Genomic DNA, 24,758 nt, shown 5'->3' with positions numbered 1-24,758 from the left:
TAATTGATGAGGAGCTCTTTGTGGTCCGGCTTCGGAGTCTGGGCTCAAATGTCTGCACATTAGATGGCAGACACAGACGAACTTTAATTAGCTGCCTGCAGATTAGCCGGGCCAAGATGCTGGTGGTGGATTCGCCCAGAACGTTAATTGCCAACAATTTGCATTTTGAGCTTGTCAAACGGGGCCAGAAGTTTTCCCAACTCGCCGGAATCGCGTGCATTGATTGGCTCATTAGGGGGCGAGGCGACGAGGTGGGAAAGTGGGGCAGTGGGGAAGGGCAGGTCGCTGGCTCGTGATACTTGAATGCAATGTCCAGGCTAAATACACAAAACAATTACATTAGCCCTGGGGTGGCAGTGGGAGGGAAAGTGGAAGGAAAGGGGGTGGCAAAGGGAGGGGAAATTGGAGTGAAAATGGGAGTGGAAATGGGAGCCACATCCAGCGCATCCGGCTAATGCAATTATGCCCAGCGCCTGGACCCCGAGCACGTAGATTCGCCAGGGGACTGCGAGCTCACTAAGTGGAGCACTGCTGCAGTTTTCCACACCCTCTCAATCTCGCACCCCCACCCACTTTTTCCACTTTCTCCGCTTTCCACACGCTACTCGCTTTCCCATCCCATTTGGGTTTTTCATTTGTGCTGGCGCAGGGCGTAAATTATTCAATGAGCATTGTTTCAGCAAAAGTTGCAAAATGAATTTCTACTCAAGAATTTCATTACGAGTTCGAAAACAAGCGAGTTGTGGAGCGGAGGGTGTGGGGGGTGTTTGGTGGGGGGTGGACAATGCGAGGGCTGCCAACAATGGCCAGGGTCCTTTCCTCCACACTGCTCTTCACTGCTTGTCCACAGCTGTCCACATGTTTACATCTCATTTCATTAAATTCATTCAACTTATTGTTCTCATTAGAAGGGAAGGATACTCGCCTCCTGCGAGTCCTGCACACGAGAAATGCCGGTAAATGTTTGACAAATTAATGTTGATAAAATTGTGTGGCATAACGACAGGCGCCTGATCCTGCGAGTGTTCGTTCGCCTGTGCTTATGTGTGTGTGTGTGTGAGAGTGTGTGTTAGGCAAACAAATATGTGATGTGACAGACAGACAGGTGCGTCGCCTCTTTTGCCTTGATAACAGCCCTCCTCCTCCTCCTCCTCCTCCTCCTTCTAATCCCCGTCCTCTCCAGTGTCCTTCCCTTTTTTGTGTTCCTTTCTGTGCGGTTTTCTTTTTGGGCGCGGCTTTCCACGAATTTTCGGGCATTTGTTTGCCCGTTAATGGGGTCTCGTGGCCATATAGATTGATATATGCATAAATAATGAGCGATAAATACAGGCGCTGTTTAAATATGATTAAAATGATACGAGCCCCGCCAGCGAGCTCTTCAACTTGATGGATCGCCTTTGTTAATGGCCGTGAAACATAATTCCCGCATTAACCACAACACCTAAGCGGTGTGTTTATTAGAATAAGGCGGAATAATTGATTGGTAAATAATGTGGGCTCTGCTCTGTGGCTAGATAGTTTTATTAAAGTGGCTGCCGAGGTGGAAATTGTATTCGAAAAGGTTTGCCACCTCAAAAACAGTAAATTAAAAAACAAACCCCAACTAACCCGATCTGTAATTCTTGCTCAATCAATGCGCAACTTCCCAACAAACTAACAAATACTGGTTGATTGAATAAACAAGCTCTTACAAAGAGGAATTTGTGGAAAAACGGAAATTATTTATGAGCCAAATGTGTTGGAAACTAGCAAATATTTGATGACGGAATGTGAGAAAATTTGGAATTTGCGGCCAGGCGAGGCACATTTAATTGCTTGCCAAATCAAATATAAATGCCACAAATTCCCGGCCAGGCACTCCATAAAAATGCCGCCCTCCTTTCGGCCACTTTAGTTGCGTGTTGAAGCCATTTGTCTCGTTCGAGTACACCGCTGGGAGTCCTTGCTGAATAATGCACGAGCTGTAATTGTCCTGAACGACCTGACAGCACTCTCGGCTCGACTTGGTCCTGATTTTTTGGTGTTTTGCGGGCACAGCCGCGCTCCTCCTTAATCCGGCGAGTGGGGGCAGCCGAAATTGCTGGCCACCTTATTCGCATCTGATTGCCACAAGTGAAAGCTCTCGCTCGCCCGCTGCCATTTTTGCCTGCCAATTGCACATCGAAAATTGTTGCATAATTGCGGGGCAGACTGGGCTGAGCTGCAGGATTACACTTGTTATGCAAAGCAATGCAGCTGGCAAGTGCGTGCAGTAGTGCAGTTCGACAATGTGCAAAACAATGCGAAATGGCTGCGATGGGGGCGTGGCCGGGTTCATGTTTATGATTTTGACAACAAAACGGCTGCGAGCTCCACCCAGCATCAAGGTGAGCCCGAAAGGGGGTCGATCGGGAGGTGGGCCGCCCATGTGACAAACAATTTGCCTACGCCCAGCCCTCTGCGACACCTACCCACCACCCACCGCTTTCCTCCCCTCGGAAAGCCTGTCCCTTGCGGCTTTCAGCCACGTCAACGCGGCCATGTGTCTGTGCCAGCTTGTATCCATGTATCCTAGTATCTGTGTATCTGTGTACCAGTGGTGTATCTGTGTGCCTGTGGGTGTTAGCCATCCCCTGCCCCAGTGTAAGTGTGCGAGTGTCGCCTGTCACTTTTTACGCTCCTGCAAAACACATCCACATCCACAGCCATGCACAAAACCATACACCACTGACGAACTGCATAAATATCCAAGCGAGAATGCGGCAACAAACGAATATCCGATACCTCCTCTATGGGGGATTTGAACAAGTGCTGGCAACACGATACTATACACTATACACTATCAATGGAAGGAGATTGGGCAAAAAGAGCATCTGCAAAGCATTAAGGCTTGCATACCTACGTGGAAATATGAAGTAGATGAGAATCAAATCACAAACTAGCAGGCAAATGTGTCAGTGGCATAACTACTTCGATTTCTCCGGCCTTGATTTTAGCTTTTGCACTCAAAATATTTCCATGTCCACCAAATCCCTTTTAAGATACTTCTTTGAATAAAGGGGCCTAAAAAAGGTTTTTAGCTTTGTGGCACTTCATAGATACACTTTGCAACTTACCTCCGTAGAAAGTATCCCTGTTGAACCCATTCACTTCGGAGAAAAACATTCGACAAATCCAAGTGTTGGCTTGAACTTGGCCCAGACACACGAGCTCCAACCCGAAGCAAATTGCTTCTGGTTCCTGGAAATTGTACTTTTCAGGACCAGGCTCGAACATTCGCATTGTCCTTTTGGCCGGATTGCTCGGAAGGGTATCGCTCGCCCACACATTTGTATGCATGCATTTGAAAATTTGAGTGCTGCTTGCGACAAGTTCTTGGGCTGTTGTTGTCGTTTCCATTGCCGCTGCATTTTTTTTCCCGCCTGCATTGTTGACAGGCGTTAAAATTTGACATACACACATACATGTGGTGTGCGGGTGTGTGTGAGTTTGTTTATGTGTGTGTGCAGGGGACGGGAGGGGCTAGGACATTGTTTGAATTGCCCGTCGAGGTTAAGCTGTAACATTTAAAGTGTTGTCGGTTCCGTTTGCCGTTTGCCATTGTAGTTGCTGCTGAAAGCTGTATGCTGAATTCTGAATGCTGAATGCTGCACGCTGCATGTTGCATGTTGCTGCCGCAGATGTTGCTGGTGTTTAGCTCAAGTGCACTTTGCGTTTTCCCTTTCTGGGCGCACAAGTTGACATTCCTGCTGCCGAGAAGGCTCTGACGGATTTCAATTGCCCCCGGCACTCGGCGAAAGTTTTGAATAATATTCCGCTTGCACAACTAATCAAGGCATTAATTCCTTAGGCTCGGGGCAACTGGGGGTTAACCGTCGGCGGAGGCGGAGGCGGTGGGTCGATGTCACACGTCCATCAGAGATTGTCGTTGGGTTGAGGCTGTCGTGGGTCAAGTGGCCAGAGAGAGCGCCTCCTTGGACCTCAAAGGACCCCCGCTCCTGCGACTGACATCATTGTGCTGGGGCCGAGTCCATTTTCATTGTCTAAGCATTTAGGACCTCGGCTTATTAGACTCTGCGGCCCCGCCCACCGCCTCCCAGCGAACCCTCAACCTGCACAAAGGATCCCGGCCACAAAGGACATCCCCGGCTATCTACACAGGGCACCGATGTGTAGTTGTAGGCGTGTGCCATTAGCCATAATGCATACTCCATTATGCCGGCATTGTCTGACTTTTTTGCGCCCCCATTCTCCTTTCCCGGGGCGTGTGCAATGTCCTGGAGGGCGGACAGAGGACCGAGGACAGAGGACACTGCGGTGGCTGCACGGAAAGAAACTGTGCTTTATGTATTGATTAGATAATTAAGAGGTAGTTCGTGATTGAAATTGTGATTGTCGGCTGAGTTCGAAACAGATCAAATTTAATGGTAAATAAATACAAAGTGCAGAGATCCTTAAAACCTTTACAACTTCTAACTTCATCACCATCTTCTTCTGAATTAATATTATAGCAGAGAGCATGTTTTGAGTGGCGGGGCTGCTCATGCAACTTGCCTTTGCGACAAAGCCCAAAGTCCACAGCCATCTGGCTGTCAGTCAGTTTCAGTTTCAGGTCCACAGCCAAGTTAATGACAACTTGCATAAGAACACTTTACCCTCCTCACAGAGTGGGAGTGGGAGTGGGAGGGGGATGGTCGGACAGCTGGACAACTGGACAGCTGGCGAGTGTCCAGCACACATGAATGTTTTAGCTCCCAGCCAGGAAGCCTTGGCCCTTGGAATTCCTGTTGCAATTTCACTCTTACTCTCCGGCCAGATATGAATATTTCATGCTGCCCTCACTGCCAACCGACTGCATTCAATATGCTCTTCATGCAACCGAAAACCGGTAAGACAATTATGGCCAATGGATTTTAACACTTGCGAGTGGGGAAATATTGGGGCCAGTCTGCCAGTCTGCAGGATGTTCTGCTGTGCGTACGAAGTTATGGGGATTCAGGCAAGCGCAAAGTGTTTAATGTGAAGTTCACTTCCGTTTCGCCAGAATACGCTCAAGTTAATTATTAATCGGTTTTAGTGGCGCTTCAACGCGAAACGCTGCTCACTGCGAAGTTTGCAATCGAGCAGAAATTGGAAAGTTTTCAAAGTTGGCCAACTGAGAGTGGCTGGCTGTTCGGGGGCTGCCGGGGACTCCAGGACTTCCGCCCCCGGCAGGAACTGTAATTTCTTATTTTGCCTGCTGCGAATTGAAGAATTTATCTTTATTTTTTACCCCAGTACAGCCCCCTTTCCCTCCCCCTCCCCCTTCCCCTGGAGCCCCCTTCCCATCTGCATTGTTGTGCATTGGGCCGCAGCTGGTCTGCCATTAAATCAACAATGGCCGCTCGTACACGTGCTCGTCCTTCTGTGTGTCCTGTGTGTGAGTGGGTGTGTTTCTGTATGTGTGTGTGTGTTTGCTCTGCTGTATTAGTTTCCCTTTTGTATGATTTTTCATTTGAGTTAAGTCCCGTCGCCCCCCGCGAGCCCCACGGCCTGGGCATATTTGTGCGTATTGCAAGTGAAATTCTCTGCTGCTTATTGTTATTGCCCCGGGAACATGGAAAACGATTGAGCGTCGGGATGGGAGAGCGAGGTGCTGGCTGCGAAGGGGGTCGGAAGGGTCGGAAGGGGGGATTGGGGAAAAGGGCACACAGGACATTCAGAACACAGAGCCCGGCGCACAGGACACGCAGCAATTGAGAGTTGTTGATTGTTGCATATTACTCACAGCCCGAAAGTTCAAAGGGTCATCGCAGCGGGCAAGTTGATTCCGACTCTGAATTTGTTGGCAGCTCGACAGCGAGCGAAAAAAGCGAAGATTTTCCGGTGCATACTCCAGGGAATAATGCCCGTATTGTCATTCAGCCGGATTACTCGGGCTTAAGCTGATATTTAAAATTTGCTAAGGAGCTTATAGCAACGGAAATTGTTGACCTTTTCGATTGAACGGTTCGGTTTCTTATGAGCTGCCAATTGGCCTTATTTATTATAAGTAGAGCTGTCTCTAGGTTTCCCAGCTTTAAAATTGAATGTGTGTTCAATTTTGGAAAAGTTTCGGATAAAAGAATTACCTGCCTGCACAAACAATCCATTTGAATTAGGAGCGAAATGATATTAGAATGGCTTTCGACCGAAATTGGTTTCACTTTAAATTGAATAATCCGGAGCACATTGGCTGCAGTCCGTAAGCATCTCTGGCGGATGTGCAATATGAGGCGGAAGCCAACAATCGGGATAAAATAAATTTTTTCTGCCTGGCTCATAAATATGCATGCTATAACCGGAAAACGATTAAATCGCAAAGGGTTTTAAGCTCCTGCTGCAGCTCAAACTTCGGTGAGCTCCTGCAGCAGGAGCTCCGGTACTCCAATATTGATAGTAAATGCCGTAAAGTGTTCTACGGAAATTCTGCAGACACGCGTACTAGCCGTACTCCCCGCCCACTTTCCGCCCCCTTCGGCGCTCTCGTTGTTGTTGTTGCCGCTGCCTTGAGTTTTATGCAAGCATGTGGAAAATTCCAACGAAGTGCGGTCATTTTAATAACAAAAAACATCAGCTCTTTATGCACTCAATGCTCCTCTTTTTTCGTTGTTCGCTGCTTTGGCTTCTATTTACTTGTTTTTTTTTTTTTTTTTTTTTTTTTGCATTTTATGACTTTTGCTGTTGTTGTTAGCCCAGCAAAACTTTTCCAATATACCAGTGAGCTTTTTGTTTTTCCTGCTGCACACTGTTGTTGCTCCCCGTCGGGTTGGATTTCCCCCGAGTGTGTTGGCAGTGGGCAGAGGGCGGGGGGTGGTAGGTGGGCGGTGGGTGGTGGATGTGTTTGCACGGCTATCACAGTCGGTTGGTTTAATTTTTAAATCACACAAGGCAGTTAATTGATGGGGGAAGTGGTGTTAGGTGCTGCAGATTCCCATAAAAGTGAATGAATTTGCAGCAAGCTGTCAAATTTGTAGGTCAGGGCTGCGGTCTGCAATTATCCAATCAAGTCGGTGGTTTTCTTGGAAGCCTTTGCCGCCCTAAGCTGAAAATAAATGTCGGACACAAATTTCTTGAATTCTCCCGAAAAGTTTTCCTTTGAAAATTCGCCCCCTTTAATATCAGCTTTCCACAGGCACCACTCCCTCAGCACTTTCACACTAAGAGATTAAGTGTCAAATAAAATCTAGACTGAGAATCTCCAGTTAACAGTGTTCTTCAATTGTCAGTCTTAAATCAGGGTTGTGGGTTGCCAACTACTAGAAGCGTCATTTTGGCCAGCATCCCAAAGTTTTATTACTCCGGATGCACTGTCTTTTTATGGGTTTCTCCTATTCCACAAATTTTTACTCATGCTAGGTAAATGGGGAAAGTAAACGTTAGTTTTGGTATTTCACGAGTTCACTTATTTCAAGCAAATAATAGTAAATCTATTGTATTAAAGCATTACGATCTGTTGAAAAAGGTTTAAATATTTAATCAGGACTTGTTAGTGATTGTAAATTTGATCTATTTAACCCCAGTTACTCTATCCTAATGTCTAATTCCCCTTTCGATCCTCTCTCGCCCGCAGGGTCAGTGCTCGGCTGGCACACTGCCCATGGCCTGGGTCGATGAGGGACCCGGGCCCCCAACCTGCCCGCGATCCTGCGCCGAGCAGCAGCAACTGAAGCCAGCGGCCTCGAAGGCGAAGCGGAGCGCCACCAGTAACAATAAAGTCAAGTACTTCGTAAACTATAAGACAGCCCAGATGCGTTTGCGGCGCGGTGGGGAGAACGCGATGGATCGGGACTCCGCCACCGAGAGCAACTCCCCGACGACCACCACCGACCAGGACCAGGACCAGGACCAGATCCACGATACGGATGTGGAGGCAGAGGCGGAGGAGTCTTGGTCGCTGACCTCCACCACCACGGAGGAGGCGGTGCCGGAGCCGACGCTGGCCTACAGCCACCTGCACGGCCAGGAGCCGATCCTGGTCCAGCAGCAGGATGCGCGGGAGCAGGAGGAGCAACAACAGTGCCTTGAATATCTGGGCGATTCCGCCGAGTCGAGTCCGCAGCACCTGTGCGGCCTGCCGACGCCAGGACACCTGCTGGAGCGGCTGAGGGTCCTGCGGCTGCGCAACTGCTGCGAGCGGAGCGTCTTCAGCGCCCTGCACACGCTGGCCCTCAACGCCAGCCTCTCCAACCGGAGCGAGTGCGTCCGCGTGCTCAGCGACCTGCTCGACGTGGACGGCCTGGCCAACAGGATCACCTGCGAGCTGGCCGAGATCCTGTTCCGCTTCGACTGCCGGCAGGTCTACTCGCTGATCAACCAGTGCGACGACTGCAAGGTGAGTAGAGCTAAGTAGCAAACTCTTCCCCGAACTCCTTGGCCCTTAACCCATCTAATCCCCTGCCTTCCCACCCCAACGAGCCACGCCCGCCACTCCCTTTAACCCAATTAAGCCCCAACCCCATTCACTTTCCACTTTGGGCCACGCCGAATCTCTTCCGCACCGCGTGACATTTTTAGCTGCTCATTAATTATTAAAGTTGAGCTGCGAAAAAGGGAAAAACTGAAAACAAAACCAAAACCAAAGGTCCTAAAACAGCAATTTCGCACTGAGGAAAAATTCAGATAGGAAAAAAAGAATTTCTATTAGAACTTTACGCATTGAGAAAGGATATTAGGCAAAAGCAACAAATCGAAATGGTTTCTTCTCTTCCAGAGTAAATGCTTTAGTCGAAGTGCAAAGCAGTAAATTGAAATCTGAACCGTTTTTCTCAGTGCCTGACCAAAGGACCAAGTTAAGCCTTTAAGGTCTATAAGTTTATCTATTTATCAAGGGTCGGCGAAAGCTTACATTCCCCCAGCGAGGGCAAATGTCAAAAATAGTAAGCCTTAATCCGCCAGGAACAAAGCCTTGCTTGCATTAAAAACTGCCAGCCTGGCCCATTGGCCATTCTCTCAGTGCAGAGGACTCACGCCGCTGTTGGCCCATAACCAGAGCCAGGACTCTTGTCCGAGGATTCATATTTCAGTCTCGTAATTATGGGCCAGCTGGGTTGGGCAAGGGGAAGGGAAGGGGAGGGTTAAGGGGAAAGGACGAAAGAGTCGCAGGACTTCGCGTTGCGGTTAATTTGTGGCACTTAAGCGCGGCTGCAGTTGCTCCTCGCACGTAACAACACCAGATTTCGGTTGCATATTTGATGTCTGTTCCATATAATTGGTAATTATTCGTCGAGTGCCGGCCAGAGATTCCTTTCCTTAACCTGAAAACCTGAAACGGCTGAAGGGGCGCGGGGCGAGGGGCTAGAGGGGGCTGGGCTGAAACAATGACTACGCTAATGAGGGTTTCTGTGGGTAAAGGAAAACCTTTTGAATACTGCGAAATCTCTGAGAGAGCAGCGGCGAATGGAGGCTGTAAATGTGAAAAAAAAGGAAAACAGAACGCAGAAAAACAGAAATGTGAATTGCGCTGATTAACAAAACTTGAGGCAAATGCTAAGCAGACGGCAACAAAACAACAACAACGCGGGCCAAAAATACACAAGGTGCGAGTGGGGACGAGGGCTCAGGTGGGTTGCAGGTGCCAGGGGCAGACATATGTACACACACAAATTTAAATTTAAATTACGCATACGCCTGGTGGCACACATTTAATGCGCTGTGCAGCCGCAGAGGCAACAACAACAAGGGCTTTAAACTAACCGAAGGATACGGATTGCAGGGGGGTGAGGTGTCGAAGAAGGGGTGGCTGGGGAGGGGGAGGCAGAGAATCAGAGCAGAGCAGCAGCCTTAACATAATTCTAGTTCGAAAATGGCGCTCTCCGTCTGGAAATTAGTTGGCAGAGAGCGGAAGAGAGACTTCCAGGCAATCTTCCTCTCTCTCTTGCGGTGTCAGCGGGGAACTCTCTCTTTCTCTGACAGGCTAGTCCCCTCTCTCGCTTTCTCTCTCAGCTTCCCTGGCTTTGGGGATTCTGCAAACTTTTTCGCAGTTTATATAAGTTTCAACAGGCCAATGTTTTGTTAAAATATTCCCCAAAAATAAACACACATCCCAATTTCCATGGAATTCCTCTGGCGGACCAGTTGACTTGGCAACTATTTTGTTTCATAATGTTTCAAAGGCTAAGACCTTAATTTGGCTTAACTGACAAAATGACCCGACAGGAGCCATAGGAATTTCCAACAGAAACATTTGAATTTTCAACTGCGCGCGCTTCTCCGTTCGCCTCTCTCTTTTCGGCCATTCAGCAGAGGGTTCCTTGGCTTTTCCAAGTGCCAGCCTCGTCCTTACGGCCAGATTCCAGTACAAAACACGTTTTTGCACATGGCCCGAACAAAGTTTGGACTTGGCCCCGCCAGTATCGGTATCACTGGGCTGTGATATGACTTATGGTCCAGTTAACCGATTTAAATACTCGTTCAAACAGCACTGGCAAACGCATACTGTATTTATTTATGATTACTCACCTTCCTCGACCGCAAGTTCGTCTAATTAGTCGCAAAAGGCTTGACATTGCGGCCAACCGCAAAGGGAAAACCCATTGGCCGGAACACAGGCTTCAAGGCAACATTTTGTGTCCTCAGTTGCGGTTTGGAAAACCGTTTTGGGTGCAGCACGCACCATCTTTGAGCCCGCTTGAAAACCGAGAGACGTTGGTGGTCCCATTATTGCGGCATTTCGATTATTCTGGTCATATTTGTGGAGAACATAATCGTTTTCAAAGACTACATTATAAGGAAAAAGCATCATTTGATGGAGACATGGTTTACTTGACCCCAAAATAATTACATAAAGGCTTTTAGGAAAAGAGTAAAGTATTCACATCTCTGATTCGATAGTTTGCCATTTTTAGCAAGAAGCCAAACCTTCATTTGCATGCACAAAGCAAATTTAATTGCTGATAAACCAAGAATAGGTTGCCTTTATTAAGCTTAGGAAAAGGAAAAATAAATATTTGCCACTTTGCTTAAAACCCAATTAAGCCTTCTACAAATGAATCAAAAATAGATGAGCATAACAACACATGCATATTCATGAGACGACTTTATTATGCACAAAGCCACAATAAATCATTGACCTCTGCATCGAGCAAGAGTGAAACTTTCACTTCACCTGAGAACAATGGAGCCAAAGTTCAAGGATTGCAACGCACTCTTCAATCTGCTGATTCCGATTAATTTAATCAATTGAGCTAAGCACCTATTGTTTAGTTAACCTTTTGCATATATTGGCTCCAAATTGGCTTACTTGCAAATTCAAAAACCTTATCGATGTTTGCAGTCATTACTGTTTGCTGCCATAATCTATTTCCATCAAAGATTGCGATTTAATGCTGAGGATTCTCGCTGGTTTTGCTTTCCCCTCCGGCTTTTTGTTTCATATACTCTGCGGCAGGGTGTACAAATTTGCATTTCACATATAGACACATATCGCATAACCTTACGTCATCGAAGGAGCGCCAAGGAAGCTTATGGTTGGCTGATATTGGGTATTAGGTATTGGGTATAAAAGCGCCTTTGTCGGCGAAAGAAAATTGTCAAAAGCGGAAGTAGCGTAATTTCATAAATGATTAATTACAAACACTTTACACGCATTCTCACTTATGTACGCCAGTCGCACACACACACACACCCTCACATTGGCACGGCGACATCCTTGCGAAGGATAACGCTCTCTCTCTCTCTCCCTCTCTCACACACTCACATATTTGCTTAGGTGTTTGGGCCATAAACGATTTGTTGCTGTTGTCGCCTGGCGACAGCTGACAACACTGAGCTGTATTACACTACAGCCGCGTTCTGTTGGGTCCGCTTCGCACTTCCCCGCTCCTGCTCCTGCTGCCCAGGATCGCGCAGGATCCCCATGTCCTTTGCCCCGCCCCCTTTGCGGCTGGACACATGTGTGCGACGACTGCCAGGAGAAAAACTTTCTGTGTTTCTGTGTTCCAATAATCTTTCCCCCTCCGCATTTGTTTCCACCTTTTTTTTGCATTGGCATTTGGCCCGGCTTCCTTCGTCCTGTTCGCCTCTTTCGCAGCTTGCCACTTTGTGCAATCTAGCAATTTATCGAGTTCTGCGTGGGCGCCACATCTTCCAGATTATAATCCTGCCGGGCTGGCGGTGGAAGTGGCGGAGGACGTGGAAGCGGAAGCAGCTGGCCCAGGACTCCAGATTGATAGATTTCACTTTGCGGTGCACGGTGGATTAGAGAAAAAGTTGATTTGGCCGAGATTCCAGGGCAAGATGGGATCTCACTGGTTGACGGCTGGGTTCTATAAATATCCCTTTGAGTCAGCTAGAAATACGCCCAAATGTATTTTAGTTTCGATTGGTCTATTTGTTCATAGATTCCTATTAATGAAAAAGAAAATATGTTTAAATACTTTAACTAAGAAATACTTTCGTAAGGGATGGTGTACTTCGGAACCTTTTCATGAAATGTATTTTCTTCGCCATAGAGGATTGTCTTGAAAATAGCAACAATCGATACAGAAATGTTTGGCTTTCTCCGCTTAGCCAGCAATCGTCATTTGGGTCACATTCCTCCCTCCGCAGCCAGCCCATATAATACTTTCTCCCCCGATTCTGATTAGCCCCGAGACCCATTGAAAAGCGGAGCAACTTTCGCTTTCAGCCCTCAGAAGTATTGCGTATACGCCGTGTAGGCTGAGTTCAGGCAAAAGTTTCGGTTAAAGGGGCTCTCCGCCGAATGAATGGCGCAATGCAGCGCAAAATTGGCCAATTCGAGCAAGAAGCAGAAGCAGAATCAGAAGGAGAAGCGGCGCTAATGTGGCCAAAAGGACGAAGCAGTCGAAGGAGCGGCATTAGGCAGCGGCAAACGATTAATCAATAAAACGAAGCCTGATGAGCAGGACACAGACAGGCGGACTGGCGGACAGGACCGCAGGACAGACAAAAGGGTAGCGAGGGCAGCAGCTGCTCCTTGTGCTCCTCGGGGTCTTCGGGGTCCTTCCCCCCTGAAATCCTGCTCCTGCACGTTGACTGACAAGTCTTTGTGCAAACAGACGCACAATCCCACTCACAAACACACACTCGCAAATAGGGACAACACACACACACACACACAAACACATACACACAGACGGAGACCAGCTCGTTGCTGACACAATATGAAAAATGTTTTTTTCCCCTCTTTCCAGGGGATGTGGTGACCGGGATGGGCGGCGGGGGAAGGGGCGGGGCAGGGCATGTTCGTAATCCACAATCGACAAAGATAAATCGCTTTTAGTGTGCTTCAAAGCATTTATTTAAATTTACGCTCGCTCTCTGTTTCTGTCTCGCCCCCACTGTCTGTCACCTCGCCTTTTCTAGTCAAATGCACCGAGAAAAAAACGAGTGAACAGGAGTAGCGATATTCGAGGGGAATATTGTGTATCGAATTTCGTTTTAGTCAAATTAAAAATACATTGAATGGGATTCTGAACAGTTTCATTAGTCTTTTCTGCTGATTGCTTACCTAAGAAGGTATAGTGTTAATTTGTATAATCCTTTGAAATTCTTGCAATTACTATTCCCCAATTGGAAGCAAAAAGCTAACCAGTTTCGCTCTGTGCAGCCGGGAAAAGCTGTAAATTGAACCCGAAAACGAGACTAAGGCTGCGGCCAAACAAAGGCCAATGAATTATTTGCGGTTTTCGCTGCACGCTGACGTCATAGATACGCGGCTACGACAACTTAAGCTACCCTGCAATACACTCCACTCAGCGCCCACTCGCAGGACACCAGACCAGGCCGCAGGACTCGGGACGAAGGACGCAGGACTCGGGACACCCGCTCCCCAGTTGACTGGTGGCAGGCATTAGCGTCATTCATACTTTGCGACTAGCTTCTTCTTAGCGCTCAGCATGTGAGCCGCCTCCCAAAATTATGCCACACCCTCTTCCCGAGTGTGTGTGTGTGTGTTTGGATAGCAGCTAGTATGTGTGTGTGTGTGTGCGGTGCGTATGGCTTGGTGAGGGTGTTTAACTGCCTGTAATGAGCTGCCAATGACTCAGCCTCTGTCGAGGCTTAATGAGCAAATTAGTCGGCTCGGAATTGTTTTGTGCTCGAATCTATCTATCCGAAATGGATAGCCGTGCGGGTTATCGTTCTTGCCCAACAAATTAACCTTCGCAGGGTGTCCCTTAATGTATACGTCTTCGATAAGTCCTGCTTAAGCCTACAGTGCCTACTTTCTGTCATTCGTTTTACATTTTTCTAATTCAACAAGTAACATCTGTCGTGTTTAAACCTTAAGTGCTCGCTATTCACGTGTAGAGTTATTTACCAATAAACGTTTCCACATATAGTAGCTCATATCAAATGGGCCATATTCCCCCGGATATTTACATATGTGTGATTTATTGGGTCGGACATGGTTCGATGGGAATTTCCGCGTCTTATTTTTAATTAAACTTTCAATTCATATTTGCCGTCAGTTAAGCGGCTTTCGAGGAATTGCACATGCTGCATATCTCGAATGTGGAACATACCCGGCATGACTGAATGTCTTTTTAGCCCATTGGCAGGCATGGCTGCATTCTTCCCGGCAAAATGTTGCAGACGTGGCAAGGCAGCCAGCCCCTCCCCTCCTCTCCCTCCGCCCGCTTATTCCCGCGCTCGTCCTGCGAAATCGACTTCGCCCAACACATTGAGCTCGGTTTGTGCATTATTTACTTGTGTGTGCCACTGGCATCCATTGTATTTGAATTGTCAAATCAGTGGCATCGCCCCGGGCGATGGAGGGGGACTGGAGGCAGGATCCAAGGGGCAGGGGCAGCAGACGCTTTCACAATGGCCGACGATGGGAAGTGCAGAGACAAACAGGCGCAGCATCCTCCGGGTTTCTATCAGCGCCCTCAACGGCTGACTGACTCAACCGGACGGAAGCTGCAAAACAAACTAAGCACAGCATTTACGGCAGAATAAGCGGTGCCGGGAGCAGAGCTCCGCCAAAAGGTTGAGGCAGATGCACAGAAAAATATACAATATCTTTTTGATTTTTCAAACCAAATTTATTTCCTAACTGAATCCTTCTTAAGTTAATTTCTTAAGAAATTCTTAAGTTCTTCAGAAATTAATATTCACATCATAAACGATCCACAAGTCTCTACTTGATTTGAAATATATCTCTTAAGTAGATCATAGGTTTCGTAATAAGTTTAACTCGTTGTGGCCAAAGAATTTATTTTTTGGTCCCCGCCTAATTAAGTGCCAACTAATGTGTTTGTCCAACTCCAGCGGACAACTCAACTGGTTCGCTGAAAGGAGCGCAAAATGCTAATTAGGAGGCCTGCTGAAATGGAAACCCCACCGAATGCCCCTAAATGTGGTCATTATCTGTTTGAATATACTCGCAGCGAGTAGTGAGTGTTTGCTTTAATGTTTATGCATGTATGCAGCGCTGGGTACATAAATTCCAACACTTGTCGGCCAACATATCCGTCATAAACATTTCACATCAGCCACAACGTAAATTTCACTTAAATATGCAAATTTCTTTTCCCCTCCGCCACACACAAACCCAAAAAAGGGGTGGAAAATGGGGAAAAGAGGAGGGAAAAAGGGTTGGAGGTTGACATTTCAACTGTTTCGCGTTTGACAAAAAATGATTCAGAATGCGAGTGAGCTCGGCGCTCAAAGCAAACACGTTAATTGAATAATTTAACCACATTCCGGGTATGAAAACGCACACGTATACACACATAAATGCAAGAGTGTATATTTACAATAGCAAATGTTGTTGGCCAGTTATGACAGGCAATTAAATTCCGACTAGGACAGCATTTTGTTGCTCAATTAGCCGAGTCTGCTGGCGATTTATAAGCGTCGAGGAGCGAGAACCTCGGGTTGACAACAGACAATTATGAAAGGCGGCGAATGAATGCGGACAGCCGCTGAACAAATGTGCCAAAAAATGTTCATGATAATTTGGGCCGACACCCTTTTAAACACTCATCCGCCCCGTTGGTCGTCCACTGCCGACCACCATCCGCGCTCTTAGCCCCGTTAAAGCGCCAACAGCTCTGGCATTTTGTTATGGGATTTTGCGGTTTTAAATTTCGTATTTGTCGGATGCAGCACGTAGAGGTCGGGGAAATGGCTTGGGATGGGTGATACCCTCAGTCCGTAGTCCGGAGTCCGGAGTCCGGAGTACCAGAGCTTTATGCGCTGCACTCTGGAGGTAACACGTGACCGTGTGGCAAACAAAACAAACGAAGCAATGAACCAGCAACGAAAGGGAAACAGAAACCAGTAACACGCCAGTGTGCACACAGCGCTCGGAGGGAAAGTGCTGGCGGGGAAAGGGCTTTCCCCGAAGGGGGGCGCATAATGGCACTTGCAAGCTGCAAAAACCGCTCGGCAAGAATGCAAGAAAGCGGGAGAGAGGGAGAGCGGGATAGCGAGAAAGCGGGCGAACCCCACCGACCCACAGACACACTCGCCGAATGGATGGAAAATAAAAGTTTATCCTTGGGCCAGCGGCGGAGGAGGCGTGGCCGTTACTTAAGCGCAGGAGGCGGGGCGGTGCACGCTGTGTGCTCTGCTTATTGCCATAGCCAATGCGACAACACGTGCCACACTTCCACACTTCCACGGCTCTTCAGTTGCCTTCCACAGTTGCACAGTTGGTCAAGTGCGTTGGCGTGGGCGAGGAGCCACTGTGGCCGGGCCACTTTGAGCTGGTTAACAAAATAAGCAAGCTCACACACACACACACACACAGCCACTCGGACAAGACACCCTGCAAGTTTGGCTTTAATACCGCTCTTCATGTACTCCTGGCGAGATGTATTCCAATTAAGTGCCACGGTTTCTTGGACATTTTCGAAAAAGTTGGGGATCTCTATTACACTTTAAGCTCAACTAAATATATATGGGAAGTATGATTTAATTGAAGATTCGTGTTTAATGAGTTCAAGCTCTTTTTTTTGACAAATGAAATATCCAATTTGTTAATTACTCCCCACATAACCAACCACTTTATTTCGTCAACCAACATATTTTCTTATTCAGCACAGTCGACATAAATTCCCTTCGAATGGTTATTGTTTTGAGTTGACATAATTGAAGTATTTACTCTGCTGAAACAATAACCGGAAAAATTTCGAATTTGCATTTAATGGCCGTAGAAATCATCGTTGATTGTTATTTATGGAGTGAATTTTAATAAATGTGTTTTAAATTTTGCACATATAAAAAGATGTAGCAGGCTTTTTGGGGCTGCGAAGCGCTCACGCACACACACACACACCCACACACGCGCGCAGGCATCGTTTCGTGAGCCATTATGCAAATTGGCAACAGCATCGGAGTCGAAATCGAAATGGCCCGAACCAGAGCGAACCGAAAGCCGAAAGAGTCGGAAAGCTGTAATGCCCGGCTCTTACTACTCATAAATCTACTGCAATGCATTGCAATGGTACAAATCAAATCATAACTTATTTGCATACATACGAGCAGAGCCTAACTTCTGTGTGTGTGTGTGTGAAGGTCTCCAATCTGCAGGATAGTAGTGAAAGTGGTAGTGGCAGTAGTGAGTAGTACGTATGCGCCATCTCAATTACATTACACAGTCCTGGCCGGGCATTTTGTGTGCTGCGCAAATCTTTGCCAAATTCAGTCACGTTTCCATAACACACTGACCAGGACCTCGACCACAACAGCCATCTAGCCATCTAGCCATCCTGCCAGTCAGCCATTCAGCCAGTCAGGCAGTGGGCCAGTGAGCCAGTGAGCCAGGACCCCCATGAAAGTGTATTAAATTCATGCTGAAGTTGGGGCTTTCCCACCCGCACTGGCGGCGGAACGAGTGCGCTTAGAAAGCCATAAAATATTTATGTCTCAGCCAGTTTGCGAATGAATTTGAAGGCCAATGCAGGAGCATAAACTTTGATACACTCAACCGGCCAATCGAATTGGGGATTGACTGGGGGCGAGTGGTGGGGAATCGATAGCGCAAACAATATGCAAGGGCAAACAAAGTTGTTCCCATTTTGCTGGTCATCGTAAATAGGTTTCCTTCATTCAATAGTTTTTGTTTTTTCAATGATCATAATTGAGCTTTATTGGCCAACCAAAATGGCAAGGTTGCTTTCGACGAAACAAAAATACTGAAAGCGATAAGTAAACAAGTTGGTCGCTTAGTCAATTTAACTACTGCACTTTGTTTTAATCGCAAAGTAAAACCCTTTTTCGTGGAGCGAGTTTATCGTGTCATAAAACATTGGAAATATATATCAATAATTAATATTCAACAAATTGGAATCTAGAGAACAAGTACATAATGTACAATATTTTGCATCGCATTAACTGGGGTAAACAGAGGACTTCTTCATACCCAACTGAACAAATGAGAAAGAACTTGTAATCGATAAACAAATAAGCTGGCTACTCAGCCAAAACAAGCCGACTTGCCGTATCAATAAAAAGTCGGATAATTTTCGCCATGTTGTTTGGGTTGCGCCCTGTGGTTTATTTATATATTTATTATTTTCTTTATTACTCATGCGCCCGGGCAATGTTTGCGTTATTTTTTTGGTTCAACGGCTTATGAAATTATGATAGTAAAACCCGACTACGGCAACAGCAGCCATTTGAAAACTCGTAAATCAACCCACACGCAATGTCTGCTCCATTTGGCAAATATAAAAAGAATTCTCTGCCTTGGTTTCTTTTGAAAAAGGCGAACAAAAATTCAATTATTTGCCATATGAAACGGTCATTGACTGACTGATGGTCAGTGGCAAAGGTTGCTCACTCCCATCCTTTGTTGTCGCTTTTCTATGTCTTGTGACCTCTTACCCCCAACCCGCATCCCTCTGGCGCCCCTTAACCCTTAGGTTGGCCATTAATGTTTACGAGGGAGCGAAGAAAGTTACAATATTTTGTCGGGGGCGGACATAAACGTTATTCTTATTGATATGGCTGGCTGTAAAACCGGCGAAACTCTGGCCAACTCACTAAGCAAATATGTGAAATTAGAATTTCATTGCCTAATCTGAATTTCCAATTAAGCCCTGCTCATCGGATTCACACACACACTCACACGCACACACACACAGCCGCGACTCATTATCGCATATTGGGTTTGCAAAATTTTAAGCCACAATTCCGATCCCTCAGCGCCGCATCCTATATGCCCACTTCCATCCGGCCAATCCGGGTGACAGGCGGCGAAGGACGAAGGACGAGGCGCGAAGGTCACACATCGATGGGCAGGCATAACTCCGGCTTATTTACTGCCCGCATGTGTGCCGCACCCCCTCCCCCGTCCCTCGTCCTTCGTCCTTGCCCTGTGAGCCACCCACTTTTGCTGCAGGCTGCAGGACGGTGTCATGTTGGCGTAATGGCCGAAAAGGACGAAAATCGGGATTTTGCGTGCGGAATGACTTTTGCGCCCCGCATTTAAATGAAGGCAGGCTTAAATGGATTCCGGGCCCGGGCTCTGGCCCGGGTTTAAATCCACTTCTTCGACTCGGAATGATTTTTGCAGCTCCTACGCTCTGCGCGAAAGTTGGCTTTTTCGCAGCCCGGGCTCCAATTAACTTCGCACCTGTGGGCCCTCTAATTGAGTTCCCCTTTGAGACTTTTTATTTCGACGTCGGAATTCGTTTAGTGCGAAGTGCAGGCGCACATGTATCCATCCGCACATATCCGTGTAGTGTGGCAGATGGGACAGCCGGCTCAAGTTATCCTCCACGTGCCACATGCCACATGCCACATGCCACGCGGCTCGGCAGCTCGGCTGTTCGGCTGCTTGGCTGCACGGCTGGTTTCGCCGCGAAGAACACTACACGCCGGTGTCCTATTAATGGGAAATACTTTTTTGTAATTAAATAATAATTTAGCTGGCGGGGCAAGTGGCAGAGTGGAAGATGCGATGACGGGCCCGCCCACGCAGGCCAAAAGGGCCCAAAGTTGCCACAGCAACAGCCATCTTAGGCTAAATATATCCATATGTGTACCGAGAAACTTAAATCAATTATCTTTAAAGCATGTGATTTTGCTTGACTTTTTGGTTAAAAATTCCTAATGATCTAAGGTATTTTTCTGACAAACTTTTACAAGGGGTTTGTTTTCAAATACTTATTTACGATAGTGGATTTCTTTTGCTTAAGAGTACGTATGTTTTTACAGTGCACACATTCGTGGGTAAATTTATTTGAATTCGTTTGTGGTTTAATGCCAGACACTCGCTGAGTTTATGAGGTCGTCGTCTTTCATGGCCAAAGCAAAACGAGTGTAGCTCTCGATGAACTACTCTCCATTGTTTCGGCCATTTTCATGACGCGGGGGAATAAACTCCTCCGCCGATTTGGTTGAAATAGAAGTCTGGCCACCTCAGATAATGACACATGCTGCTGCGGTGGAATAATTTTAGATTTTTCCGGCCGCAAACACCAGCGCCCGCAGTGACAGCGGCGGCAAACACAAACAATTAGCCTTGCCAACTGCAGCCGCAGGGCAACAGTGCGTATACGTGATTTATGAATGCGGTGCTCGCTTTGCGGTTATCACGGGTAGGTAAAATCGGAGCCAAGGCGCATTATGGCCGAATTGAGCGGGGCCGGGGCTAATTCAATTAGTGTTGTGTTTGCATTCTGACTTTGCCAACAGCAGTGCTTTGTTCAGGGCACATGAGCACGATATTCGATATTCGATAATTGATTTAGACAATCAGTGCACTTTGTTGCACTTTAGCTCGGGGCAATCAGGAGTCTGGATAAATATTGAGCACATTTCCTGCTCCTTTGCCTGTCCACCAATCACCGACACCACCACCGACATATACGTACTCGTAAATGTGTATGCATAAACGAAAGCCCTATGACTTTTGTCCCTCACTCCGAATTCTGCACTGAAGCCCGCACTGAATACCAGAATTCCACTGGCGTCCTGGCAGGCAAATGTAATGGCAGTGCAGACACATTGATAGCCACAGAAATGCTGGCAAATAGCAAAAATTTCACCTGAACCGAATTTCTCTGCAGGCCTGCGAAGAGTTGTTTGTTTGGTATTTGCCTTTGACCAACAGTTATGGGCAAAAGCGAAGGGCTGGCGGAAGGGGGAGGGGGAAGGCGAATTCCGGGAAACTACGCCAATAGTTCTGACAGAATAGAAAATCACAACAAGAGCTCCCAGCAACAAACAGCAAAAATCAACAGCAGCAAAGAATAAGCAAAAATATTTTCCCTACCTTCCAACAAATTGGCTGCCAAATGAAAAGCTGTCGGTGGAAACGGGGGAAAATTGGATGGACAGATGGGTGGTGGGATTCAAAATTAATATGTGGAGTGTGCCACTGTCGAAATGGCAACTATTTGATGCCGAATTTCCTCAGAGTCACACGGAGAAATTTCCACAACTGTTTATACAAAATCTGAGTATAAAAGCTGAGTGAAGTGCACTTCAATGGCAGTATATAGTAGATTCGATTCAGCAGATATTTATGAAAATACTGATGGCCAAGTTTGCTCATCGCTTTTCAAGAGTGTTTATTGTGTATCTGCACAATCGATAGATAAGCAACATAAAAAATCAAAGTCTTTTCCCTGCCCTTAACAAACCTTTTAAAAACCACGTAAAAAAGTGTACATAATTTCTTGCTAAGTTATTCAGATGAGAGCTAAGAAAGATGAGTTTTCTTTGCATTCAAGTTCTGGCTTTAACATCCGTTCATACAAAATAGAATCAATGCGCATTGCTTACCATATAAATACGATATTAAATATAGATGCGCTGGCAAGCCCCTAATTGAGCCGTAACTCAATAATTTCAATTAAACTTTCACAACACAAAAGCGAGCCCATTCCGATCGAAATAATTTAAATGTGGTCCAGGGACCTGCATAATTGATGAGCCTTTTCAATTGCTTGTTTTGCAGGAAGCATATCGTCGCTGGGTCTGCAGTACTCTGGTGCCGTACTTCGCCGAGCCAAAGGACGTGTCGCCGAAGCCGAATCCGAAGCCGAGTTCGAAGGACGAGGGGCAGGGGCAGGGCGGCAAGGGCAAGCGCTCGGCGAGAAGTGCAGCGGGTCCGGCGGACGGAATCAAGCATAAATCTCTGAAATTAATCAGCAATAACAATAAATCAAATAACGGCAATAACATGAACGAGCGTCAGATTAATCAGAAGCATGACAAGAGCTCCAATGCGAACGCGAATGCGAATGCGAACTCGCAGGCCAGCAAGGACATTGACCGCAGCGAGGAGGAGACTGCTCGAAGGGACCTGGCTCAGACGTTCTACGACGCCGTTGGCCTCTCCCAGCCCCGTCGCGGAGGGGAGCCCCTCCTCTCCGGGGGCGGCAACCGGAACGGGAACGGGGGCGTGGCGCCAGACGAAGAACCAGCACCCGACGGCGGCTCCGAGCTCGAAACGGATATGGATAAGGATAAGGATAAGGACACGGAAAGGGAAAGGGAAAGCGAAAGGGACGGGAACGGGGACAGGGATGGGGAGACGGATACGGAGGCTGAGGCCAAACAACAATCCAATAATTTCATATCGACTGCCAATAATTCGGATCCCAGAGCCACGGATCCAGTGATATCAAAACTACAGAAGAGGTGAGCAAGCTTTGAGATGATTTAAAAGTATAAGTTTAATTTCAAAATGATGTAGTTATTATTGATATGAATATTTTATGTTTATGTTCCATGTTCCTTATATACATATACCCTTAGAGTAAATTAAATCTTTATTCTTCTTAGCACATATTCATTTTCAATTAACTTCTTGATTTGTAAACTTATTAAAAAGGTGTATTATTTAACTAATTATCAGCAAATTATATTACACAATAACTCAGCTATGATTCCATGTTATCTGATTGATATATCTTAACCTCCACCCCACAGATCAACACGCAAGACAGAGTTCCGTAAGCGGCGTCGAATCCGGCCGTGTCTGAGCGTCTGCCAAACCGTGGAACAAAAGTGCCCCTACCTGCTGCCCGCCGATCGCGCCCCCGCGCTGCCCACCCAATATGCCGGCGAGCCGACATTTCTCTGCCTAGGTGAGTGTTCCCCCCCCTCCCTCCAGTTTATAGTTCATACTGATTCCTATTCCGATCCCCGCCAGATCAAAACATTCCCGAGACCGGGGCGCAGCTGGAGAAGTCGAGCTACGGGCCCAACGACTGCTGCTACAGCTACTGCAACGGACCGGCCTCGGGGATCTGCACCGTGTGCCAGGAGTTCAGCGAGGCTCGCCGGGATCAGGATCAGGATAGCTCGGGCAACTCGACGCGCCGCGTGCACAACATCACCATCTCGCTGAGCTCGCATCCCGGGGAGCACGCGCGGGCCAAGAGCGTGGCGATCGCCCTGCGGAACGTGAGCCAGCCCGGCGAAGACCCGGACGCGGTGGAGTCGCTGCTCGACCGCCTGCCGTACTACGCCCGCCACGAGGGGACCTTCTACTACGACGAGGAGGGCGAGATGCCGCAGGCGTCGCTCTCCGGCGACTGCGCCGTGGTGCCCAGCGTCACCTCCCGCTGCACGATCCCGTACTACGCCTCCGGTACGGAGGCGGTGGCCAGGCCGCCCACGCAGCTGCTGGTCTGGCTGAGCGCCCTGCTCGGCCTGCTGAGCAGCTGCGGGGCGGCGCGCCAGCGGTGGAGCTGCCAGTGGAGCAGCGGTTGCGGCGGGTGCGGCGGCCACCGGAATCGCAGTCGTCAGCCGGCGGTCGCCGCCTGCGCCGCCAGCTGCCACGAGCAGCAGCTGGTGAGGGCCAGGAGCAGCGGGTCGAAGACTCCCGCGGGCAGGAGGGAGCGGCCAAAGGAGGCGGCCACTGGCCCAGTGGTGCAGCCCAAGTCTGGGTGGCTGTGGGCGAGGTCCTGGCCCTCCTACAAGCTGGCCTGCAGCAGAGTGCGCTTCTTCAGCAGCAGGAGCAAGTTCAAAGGCGAGCTGGAGCCGCCCAGTCGCTCGAAGGACTCGCAATCGCTGAGCCGCGGGACAGGATGTGTAAGGACGCGGAACTACCGTTACTTCTACTACTACAACTACAACATCAACGACTGGTGGCGGAGATGGTGGCGCTGCCTGAGCAGCGGCGCCTTATAGTGCCTGCGGAAAGTAAGCGGTCGGTGGAGGGGATGCGAATCGAACGAGGACGAAACACTAATAATAGCTAAATCGGATGCGATTACGATGCATAATGCATAGTAGGTGTGGCAAGGGCCGAACGAGAGACACAGCTAAACACACAGAAATCCACGGAATACGAATTAAACGAAACGTAAAACAGAAACCACTTAAATATTTATGGTCCTCTTTCAAACGAAATAAAAACAAGCATGAATTAATTATAAATCTCTATTGAAACAAAACCAAAATAGCATATTTTATTACAACTAGAACAAAGAATATGAATATTTAATTAAACAAAAAGCAACTGCCACAAGAATAGGTTTTTTAGATAAACGATAACGGAAGTATAAAAGAAAAACAAAAAAAAAAAAAAAAACCAAAAACATTTAACAAACGCATACAACTAAAATATAAAAGGGGATAGCGACGAAGAACATAAATAGTTAATAATTTAATTACTGGCGAACACAAATACGACAAGTTTAGGTTAGCTAAAAAACAAAAAGATGAATGAAAACAAAGAGCATCCAAATTTACTAGACTAAAATTTGAAAACGGCAAAAGCGATTAGAGGAAAACAAAAGAAAATCCGAGGCAGGACAGCGATGCCGCGGGAAATGCAGTCACATTTTCAGCCAGAGAACAGCGTAGAAGCCGCGTATCAACCACCT

At 47.5% G+C, this 24,758-nt stretch overlaps 1 protein-coding gene across 5 annotated transcripts in view; it reads left to right on the top strand.

Annotated features, from left to right (window-relative positions):
* LOC108101880 overlaps positions 1 to 24,485 on the top strand; it is a 32,047-nt gene extending 7,562 nt beyond the window's left edge. For all 5 annotated transcript variants that reach the window (XM_017206423.2, XM_017206420.2, XM_017206424.2 and 2 more), the window contains 4 exons: positions 7,571 to 8,332; positions 21,878 to 22,563; positions 22,855 to 23,012; positions 23,078 to 24,485. In XM_017206423.2, the coding sequence (XP_017061912.1) occupies positions 7,571 to 8,332; positions 21,878 to 22,563; positions 22,855 to 23,012; positions 23,078 to 24,060 (2,589 nt within the window). In that variant the 3' untranslated portion in view covers positions 24,061 to 24,485. The remainder of the gene's footprint in view (positions 1 to 7,570; positions 8,333 to 21,877; positions 22,564 to 22,854; positions 23,013 to 23,077) is intronic.
* Positions 24,486 to 24,758: the final 273 nt, after the last annotated feature.

The sequence above is a fragment of the Drosophila ficusphila genome, unplaced genomic scaffold (assembly GCF_018152265.1).
Source record: "Drosophila ficusphila isolate 14025-0441.05 unplaced genomic scaffold, ASM1815226v1 contig_414, whole genome shotgun sequence".
In the NCBI taxonomy this organism is placed as follows: domain Eukaryota; kingdom Metazoa; phylum Arthropoda; class Insecta; order Diptera; family Drosophilidae; genus Drosophila; species Drosophila ficusphila.
The sequence above is the reverse complement of the archived record's forward strand: the minus strand, read 5'-3'. Positions and strand labels throughout refer to the sequence as shown.